The 9,845-nt window shown below is 42.4% G+C and overlaps 1 protein-coding gene across 1 annotated transcript; it reads left to right on the top strand.

Annotated features, from left to right (window-relative positions):
* Positions 1 to 7,566: 7,566 nt before the first annotated feature.
* On the top strand, positions 7,567 to 8,694 carry LOC106742328. The gene is made up of 3 exons (XM_014615181.1): positions 7,567 to 7,671; positions 7,908 to 8,216; positions 8,432 to 8,694. Exons 1-3 carry the CDS (start codon positions 7,641 to 7,643, stop codon positions 8,461 to 8,463), a joined length of 372 nt encoding a protein of 123 aa, XP_014470667.1. The 5' UTR covers positions 7,567 to 7,640; the 3' UTR covers positions 8,464 to 8,694.
* Positions 8,695 to 9,845: the final 1,151 nt, after the last annotated feature.

Below are 9,845 nucleotides of genomic sequence, written 5' to 3'. Positions count from 1 at the left end.
TGGGGCGATCGCCGGTGTTATGCCCCGTCGTCGTCCCAGCTTTTAATACTCCGGCAGCCGACATCGCGCGAAAACAAGCATTTTGTTTATTCGCGCGAGGCGCGCCGGTGTGGTGTACAGAATTAGTATTCAAAGCTGCGATAATATCAAGCTTAACGAGACTTCTATATCAGGAAACCCGGGGGGTATTGATTTTAGAAAGTCGCCGGGCGAACCGAGCCGCGGCCCACACAAGACTCGTCCGTTTATCGGCGAATTAGCGTCGATGAACTTTTCTGAAGCCCGGGCCGCGCGCTCCAGCCCGGACTCGACTTTCCGCGGTACCTTTCCTCCGGATATACACGATCGCTTAAGTAGATGGAACGAATTGCAAATAACCGTCGGCGATGGCGGCGATTCCATCCGAACGACGTAATTACGGCTTCGCGATCCGCAGATCCGGTAATCGTGGATTTTTGTGCGATGTATAAAGGAGACTGAGAACTTTTTCGGAGCGCACGGCTGGGTCGGCTAGATGGTTCGATTGCGAAAGGGTAGGACGGCTGCGAGTCTCAGATAATGCGATGAGCGGGCGAGTGTGTTGCGGCAACTTTGGGAAACACCGGCAGTCCGTACTTTGAAGAGTTCAAATCGCTCTAGACGTAAGACTCTCGCATAATAAATGCAAATTTCCTTCGAGAAACACTACGAGAGGCAATCGATGTACTCACCTTCACCGTTTACTAACTAGAGCAGATTTTCGTGCGAAAAGTGCCTGACGGAAAAATTATCGCGCGCGCACATATATACACGTATCCCGTGTGGAAATCTCCATATATCATATTTTTCCCACTTATTTTCGGATTCCGACAAGATTTTCCCAAGTAAGGAAAACTGAAAGGATTCCGAACTGTTTTTCTAACGTAGAACCTGATTTCGATAAATTATTAGACAAATATGAGATATTCTGTTGAGTTATTTTGTTAAAAATTCCTACGTTTGCACACGACAGTAAGTATTCGGTTATTTAACTTGGATCCCAGTTAATAATTCCTAGACTCGTGTTTGGCACTGCAGTTACCCAAGAGAAACGAGAAAAACTAGGAGATATCCATAAGAATCCTAGATGTCATATCTCATTATGCGCAATACTCGATAAATAAGAACATAACTTGAAATCAAATGCTTCCAATTATGTGGATTTTTGAAGTTTTCCTGATCATATCTTTTTCAAAAACGGAACATTTCCCAATCGGATTCTGATGGGACCTTCTAATCAGATTCTAGCGATAACTGGGTAAATCCGACTGGATTTTCGCTTAAATTTTCACACAGGTATAATAATCGCACACAATGCAGACACACGTGTCGCAATAATATCTCGTTCCATTTATTGTCGGATGAGAATTTACTCTCGTCACGGGCAAAAGGAGAAAGAGATACGAGCTCCTGAGATAGTTTCCTACGTCACATTAGTTCTTACGTAGTATAGAATACGCGTCCCAGCAGAGAACTTCATATCCTTCATAATCAGTAGCGTTCGCTAAAGTTATGGCAGGCAGCGCCGCACCTCACGCACATAATTTATTCGAGTGCTCTCGTTTACCCCACACTCTATAAACACCGTTTAACGTCGTTGCATTTTTCCCGACATCGCGTTTCCCTCGGCGACACGAATAATTTTGATATCGTTTTAATAATTTTCACTTTGTCCTCGAATAATTACTCGATAATATGCAACGCAATTAAAAAAATATATATGCGTATGTTTGTACATACAATCGTTGCGCGTTATATTTTCAAGATTAATTTAATTTTTAATGAAATTTTTGACCACGTGCTCGCTTTTAACACGATTACGTAGTAATGACCGTACAAAGTTAAATCCTTAACTTCTTGTTCCCATTTTTATCATAAATATTATCACGTATATAAATTTAATGAAATATTCGCCGTCACGCGTTCGTGATATTTTTAACGCCGATAGGTTAGGACAGAATCATTACTCTTTAATCGTTCTTCTATATGGGACACGGAGACAGAATAGAGCACTGCGGATTTGACGTAAGAATAAGTTAATATCTATAGATCGGCGTCATACTTATCGGGTTAGTTCGTTATTCGATGATGGACGTGTTCTTTCATATTTACTCAATGATCTTACGTATCCGATAGATACGAAACGTCGAGTTCGCAAGATTCGTTCGCGATGAATACACGCCTGGCGCGGCAGGATTCTCTACTTATCAATCCAGGATTAGTCCGCATCCTTGCGCACGGGTTATCCCGAGGTAATGCTCTCGTAATGAACGTTACTCATCAGCATGCAACGGTATTATCCTGGTAGGAATATCGCGGGCCATTAATATCTGCTTCCCGATACGCGGATTATATGAGTTAACTATTAAAACGAGTTTGCATAATGACGACGCGCCCTTCGTCGCGTTCGCGCTTACTCGCTTGTACGCCCGAGCGCGGGCGCGCAACGGAAAGCGCGCGATAAATAAACCTTTTTCCCCGGGTTAATGAAAAATGTACGACAAAGGACTCGTTGCGTTTCAACAAATTACACGATGCCGCCGCGGCTAACCGACGCTACCAACCAGGTAGCCGTTGCTCTCCGCCTCGTTAATCTTTCAACAGTTTCCAGTGCTATTTGTTTAACGAGATTATTCTTTGATCTTCGAACGCATATATTCTCTCTCTCTCTCTCTCTCTCTCTTCGTGCATCGCGGTTATAAATACCATGGCGGAGAGCCGTCCCTCGTTACCCGGGCGCCCACGTAATACGCGAAGGTGGCTCATGAATGAAGACCGAGGGTGTCCCGTTGCGCCGTACACTCGATTATTTCGCTTGTGTGAATTTTTACATTGTCGCTATAATCACGAGCGCGTGTCGCGACCTTGCTCGTAATGCATCATACGTGTGTGACTTATGGTCGGCCCGGGCAGATGCTATTATTGTCGCGTGGGCAACCCACGGCTGAATTCTTTGACGAACGAACGAACGAACAGTCGCGCCAACGGCCACCGGACGACCTTTTGTGCTATTATTACTTTACTCTCGTTTTTGTGCGGCTCCCACTGGAGAATGCCCTACTCGGTCTTTGCTTAATTTAACTCCGAGGTTCGGTAGGCACGTCTCGTTATAATCGCTGCGAGAGTCCACGCGCGAAAGCTGAATGAGAATATGATTGAGGCTCCGACGCCGGTGCCATCGGAGTTTCGACGCGGAGACTAGGACACGTGTCCTGTCGTAATGCACAATCGTTATTTCATTTCGGATGGTAAGTTGAAGCTAACGCGAGTAAAATATCAGATGTAACGACCGAAGACAGGCTAGACGGAAAGGCGGGGACTTTATTTGATTGGGGCATATTTTTAATTCACGCTGCTCTCTACGTGGTCGAACATTGGCGTCCGCCGATGAAAAGTTAATCTGACAGAAGTAACGGCGCACAAATTTCTCCTTTCATATTTAATCCGTAAACCCTGCTACTTTCTCTTCCGCGTACGGTGACACATGCACACACATGCACGCATTTAGACCGCGGCAATCCGTGTGAATGGAGGGTGAATGCGGCGCCCACGTGTACACACGATCGACTTTCATTCATGGATACCCACTACGGTCATGTGAACTCTTACCTTAGCGTAATCGCGCACGGATGATACACGTCGTTTCACATAGATGTGCGGACAGTACCGTCCGACAGTTGGTGTCCACGCGCATGTATTATATCGCTAATCCGGTGATCGCTATTATTAGTGTTTGACTCTCTCGTAGGAAGGACAGAATAGCGGACTCGGAAAAGCAGAGGCGACTGCATTTCCGCACATCCCGGATATATATGTCGATCTGATCGATCACACGGGAACGCTTACAGTCCACTTTGGAGCCGCGATTAATAATAACGCTCTCCGAATTTCTTCCCCTCTCGCGCATCCCCCCGACAACAACGGCGCGTCGGCCCATCGGTCGTGCGTTTTTTCCCCTCAACTCTTCTTGTCCGGACTCGCGTATTTTGCCGAAAATAAAATTTACTACACAATCGATTTCTAATCCCCAATTCAGCGGAAATTTATTCGGGCGTGCTCGAATGCGCACTTCAGTGTGTAACACTGCGAAAAGTTATGGCCCTTATCTTCATCGAAGTATGATGTATGGCCGGCCATACGTTGTACCCATAATGCAGTTTAACCATATAATTTCGCCGTCGTGTCGGAAATGTCGTGCACAGCGCGAAGCGGAGGAAACTTGTGCAAAACTAATATCGTCAGGCCGACGCACCGCGAAATGTCGCGTTTTATCATTTAACGCTTTACTTTCACTTTATCATTCGTATATATACGCGCTGAGATATTTCCGGCCGTTTATCATGGAAATGAGATTTGTATTTTAAGCGGTTAGAATAGATTCCGCGTTATAAATTTGTTATCCAAATCTTCTCGCTCATTTCCCTTGCTCCTCTCGCCGGTATAAAAAAAAAAAATATATATATATATATATGTGTATAAGTCATGCGAAAGACCTCGATATCATCCCGCGCTCAAAATGACGCGTTTTATAGGGAAATTCCAAATACTTTATGCACGTTTAAACGCGCACAAACGGGCTTTTCGCAGAAATCGCGGTGTGTATTCGCATGAGAGCGCGACATATTGGTTTTGATTGAACTCTGACTCGGTTCAACTGCTTTGGGCTGTGCTGGACAAGCACGAGGTAGATGAAAACGTGAATGCAACAAAATGAAGGGAGAATCTAGCTGGGAGTGCGGATTGGATGACAAAAATAACAGCTAGAGCATCACTTTTGACACATGTAGTGGTAAATACGCTCGACGGCGGTGTGTGTGTATGCACAATTCAGCGCTCGCACTCACGCTCTCTCACAATAGAAGTGAAACTTTATTTCGCGCTCCATTTGATAAATTAAATTAGTTGAATTGAAGAGCGGTGACAATGTTAAAATAAGAGAGAGGGAGAGAGAGAGAAAGGATGAGTGTCGTTAATTTTTGCAATTCTCATGATTAATTATCGAGTCGTCCTTAAAACGACGTGAAAATCGCGCACTTTTTGACTGTATTATCAGTCGCGGGACGTCCAAAATTCGCAGCGAACTTTAAACACTCTGCAAATTTTTGAATAGAATTTGCTTTTTTCCACTACAAAGTACAGACTGTACACGCGGTAACACGATTAAAAGAACAACGCGCGGATAAAACAATAAAAGATCTCGCCGGGAGACAAAAGGACAAATATTTACAACCAGTACGAATAACTGGCTATCGCGCAAAATACGGCATAAAAATCCGGTCAGGCGATTTTGAGGCACGGAGCCGGCTATGAGCACAACGGCAGAGCAGTAATCAAGTCCAGATGGATCGCACTGATTGACAATTTTCCGTGGTCCCCTTCCCTTAACTAGTCTCTTGCGCCATCCCTATGTTGCCCGCCACTTCTGCGCTCCATCGAATTCTCGAATATCGTTTTCGATGCTTATAAAACGACCTGTAAACTGACGGCCGCAAACATTTGTACATTGTGACACTACAACAATGATTGACACAAAACAATTTTTCCTTTTTTTATTTTTTTTATTTTTGCACTAAAAAAAGGTTACTCCATTAATTTGAGAGAGTTATACTGGAAAAATGGATTAAACGTCATGCAGAATAAATCTCCTCGTCCTGACGAAGAAATAACCGATGATGGCCGTTAATCGATGGGTTGGTTGACCATTTTTGTAATGGGAGGTATCAGCTGTCACATTCGCGCGTTGAGTTAAAGTTGAAGTATCGGTGCGAATGATTATCAATTAGCGAGCGGGTAAGCCACCAAATCGCGTCGCCGGACGATTTCGCGGATAGATCTCAGGACGCGTCTTTAATAAAGTGCTCCGCGAGAGAACGATGCCGAGAGGAGAAAAGGACGAATTACGTCGTCTCGGCAAATTGGAATATTTCTCATATTTCAAATTGCCGATGACCTTATTCCCTTTCGACTTCTCTCGAACTATGCCGTCTCAAGCGCGCAATGTGAGCATTCGACTGACAATAGCGAGCAACAATGGAGCTAGTTGGATTAAAATGCAAATTAGTCCATAAGTCAGGACATTATATAATTGTTAGCTGTCGGTCCCGGCGTTTATTGTCATGGCAATAGACTTCCGAGATTTAAGGTGTCAGTAAGGGGTATCCACTTGTACTTAAAAGATTATACACAGTAGATATCTGGGATTGCGAACTCTCCCAGATGCCCTCTTTCGCATTGCTGCTTTCAATTAGAATAGATATACCTGTTCCAGAAGTTTCAATTAATTAGAAATGAGGTTAATCGATTCCGTGGAAGATATACTGTAACATAAGTGACATATTATTTTTACGTTTTCTTTCGGGTACGTCGCATTCTTCTTCCGTGTCGATTTTTCGGCTAATTTTTAATAATTTAATATCGCGGGACAATTTAGCCATTACCGCGTGGAAATATATATACATACACACAGTAGCGACTTTAATATTTATTGTTCGTTCTTTTTCGAGTGTTAGAAGAAAAGAGCTCGGGACTACTGTCTCATTTGACTCGCGTGGGTATCACCTTGTGCATTACCTTCCTCCCGTAGGTAATTAGCATAAAAGCGATAACGTGAGTGCCGTGGAAGTAGCGGCGACAGTCGGCACCTTTCAAAGAGACCGTTTATATTAAAGGAAAAAAGAAGGCCATGTTTGAAGGAATTTGCGGAAAACTCTGGCGAATAACAACGAAACGTTTCCTTATGCAAGCTCGCTTTGAATAATCCTCTCGATGTTCATAATGCGTATTTAACATAACTTCTTTAATTTAAAAGTGCAACGAAATGTTATATATCATATTATAAAACTCACCAAATTCGAAACTATAAATATTCATGTGTGTAAAATAGCTTAAAACCGTAACCCGCTCGTTGACGTCTTGCTCGTTTAGATTTAAAAAATTGTGAAAATATTCCGTGCTTCGTTTTTTTTCCAAGTTCTGAAACGTTAAAGCCAGATTCAGCGGAAAAAATAACTGTAAGGCCGCGCGCAGAACGCATAACGCAATTATCCATTTCTCAATTAATTTTATAATCCAGCACGGCGCACGCAGTGTTAATGCCACGTTAGAATATGGCGGAAGTAGACGATAATAATGGTTATTTTCACGACATCACGTTGCTGTAATGATGCCGATGTGTACGCGTATTAAATTACTTTCTGAAGAGATCAGAGGTCAGTGTGCTGATGTTCCCGATATACCGGCAGTTATGTGCCCGTCACTTATAGTTCCCTAGTTAATCGTTAAAACTACAAGCGCCTGCATTCGTTAAGAAATGCGTTTAAGCTTAACAAGCTATTAATTATGTCAGAATATAATTTACTACGCAATTACACGTTGAATTTATGTAATAGGAAAAGAAGTTCACTTTTGCTCACTCTTGCTCTGTAAAAAATTTTACAATTTTAGCATCGAAATCGTACGATTTCGTAAAACGCACGCGAGACTTTTCGATACAGCACTGCATGTCAAATGATTATCGTCGTTCGGTATTTAACGAAGCATCAGTTTTGATCATACTTAGCAAGTTGACAGTCTATCTGTATCAGACGTTATCGTGGTTTCTTTTAACCGTTTCGATTTTAGACATGCGATCACGGGACATCATAATTGTATTAGGTACGTAGAAATCTTCTTCTAAGAAAACTTTTCCTTCGTGCTTTTAATTCAGTTGAAAACTTCTGCATAAAAGTTGTTATGCATAAATTTCCTTTTGACACAGTTTACGAATCAACTTGGCTTCAGATCGGAAATCCGAAGATCTGTGTTTTATTCAATTAAAATTATAGAGATCTCATGAAAGGTAACTTGAGTGTATCTCGATAACGTAAATAACTCTTCCATTCCATATGCAGTGCCTATTTTTGGACTGTGCTTCACAACGAGCATCGAAGATGCAGTCGCGTGTAATTGCGAGTACTGTGACGAGAAAAAAGTGATAGGTTCAGGAGAGGAGACGACTACTCTCGCGTGGCGAGTCATGTATGAGGAGGATAGCGACGGTGATGGTAATCGGACAATTTGCGCCACGAGTCGCGATTTTAACGATCGCACGTTCCCAAGCGTCTGTCACATGTTATGTTACAATTACTGCACGAGATATCGAGTGGTGGAAGTTAAGAAGAATGATGAGAAAAAATATATCATTGCTGCGTATAGACTTAGTAAGTAAACGAAAAAAAGTTAATTTTAATAGTAACAATACATTTTTTTGTCAGTGACATTTTGAAAACGTTATTCTAATGAACGCGTATGTTAATATATTTGTAAGATATGCGATGTATATTCTTCAGTTATTAAACAATAACCTTTTGATCATATTGTTGCAAAGTAGAATAATTATTGAAAGTTACAATTAATTATCTCGAATTTCACGCAGATTATTACAAATTGAGAGACGGAGAATGCTGAACAAACTGCCCTCAAGATTGTAAAGATTGCAAGATTGTGAACAAGCTAGTTGAAACATTTACCGCAATGTTATATCATAATTATAACATAATCATGTATGAGTTCGATTATTACAGATATCATAGTCGAAACGACCTGATATATACATTAATTAAGCTATTTTAAATAACAATAAATCATCGCGTATGCACATTGTTTAATGTACTAAAAAATATATCCTCGCGATTTTATTATCCGATAACAAATGAATTATACTGAATCTGACGTCTCCTATATAGATAATCCCCGAAACCGTACGTTAGTTCCCGAACTTGACGCTATAGGGCGCACAAACCTTGTGTTTATTCGTAATCAAAATTCGTCTCGAGGTCATTATACATCAAAAGCAAAACAGAAATGCATCATTCTACCCGATAAAGCGTCGAGGCTATCTTGATCAAGAAGGCGCTGCCTCCAAGACGAGATTTTTTCCATCCATTATATTATAGGTGGAAAAATGCTCAATAATGTATAATAATTAGCATTGCAAAGGAAACGTTTTCCCACGATACAATCGTATCTGACCGTATACCGGCTCGACAGTCGTAAATTTTATAATATACCTGCGTTTTCATTATTTCCATCGTATTTTCCACCGTTTTCTCCCAGATCCGCTATTGTGTTCGCCGCGAATTATGTTAAGCGACGAACGCTATCCGAATCTCCATTTGCACTCCGACCTCCTTTTTGTCGCGTCTGGCGAAGCTGGCAATCGAAAAGTCACAATGCGTAAAAGATCAGACGTAGCGGAGCGCAAATAATACTCTCCAATTAAGCGACATAGAGAAACCACGTGGTTTAAAAGGGAAAGAAACAGGGTGTGAGACAGAGAGAAAGAGAGTTAAAGGGGACGGGGGTGGGGAGGAAGAGAGCGTGTGTTAGACGTTCCGTATGTCGGATGCTAGAAATGTGTAGGAAGTTAACAGTCCAGGTGGAGGTGGTGGCTTCGGCGGTGGTTGATGCCGGCGAGGGGGATAGGTGGTAGCAGGGGATGGTTCGCGGGACGAAGGAAAGGAATTAACTAGACGCGGAGTCCTCTCGCAAATTGAGTTGCACGGAGCCGGAATTTAAACATTCAAATTAACCTATTTAGCAAGTCAAAGAGGCTAATGTGTGTGCGCCGGTTCCGCATGCCCCGCAGATCCTAATATTCAATCGATATTGCCTTGTATCTTGCCCATCGACCGCAGGCTGGCCGTTTTTTCCCTCCTTTATCGGTAGCCAGTTCGATTCACGGTCAGAAACGCGTTCCCCGCCCCGGAAGTGGATACATCGCGAATATGGAGCTTTCTCGTCGTACGTTTTCGCTCTATTTTTTTCCCTTCTATTCTTTTCCCCTCCTT

The sequence above is a fragment of the Dinoponera quadriceps genome, unplaced genomic scaffold (assembly GCF_001313825.1).
Source record: "Dinoponera quadriceps isolate SergipeBrazil2010 unplaced genomic scaffold, ASM131382v1 scaffold628, whole genome shotgun sequence".
In the NCBI taxonomy this organism is placed as follows: domain Eukaryota; kingdom Metazoa; phylum Arthropoda; class Insecta; order Hymenoptera; family Formicidae; genus Dinoponera; species Dinoponera quadriceps.
Note: the sequence above shows the minus strand (reverse complement) of the source record. Positions and strands in the feature narration are given on the sequence as shown.

What these genes read in the sequence shown, in the direction of transcription:
- LOC106742328 (XM_014615181.1), top strand. Translation starts at nt 7,641, where the DNA reads ATGCGATCACGGGACATCATAATTGTATTAG. An exon ending in GGACATCATAATTGTATTAG is followed by an intron (nt 7,672 to 7,907) that starts GTACGTAGAAAT and finishes TTCCATATGCAG; the next exon opens with TGCCTATTTTTGGACTGTGC. An exon ending in CATTGCTGCGTATAGACTTA is followed by an intron (nt 8,217 to 8,431) that starts GTAAGTAAACGA and finishes AATTTCACGCAG; the next exon opens with ATTATTACAAATTGAGAGAC.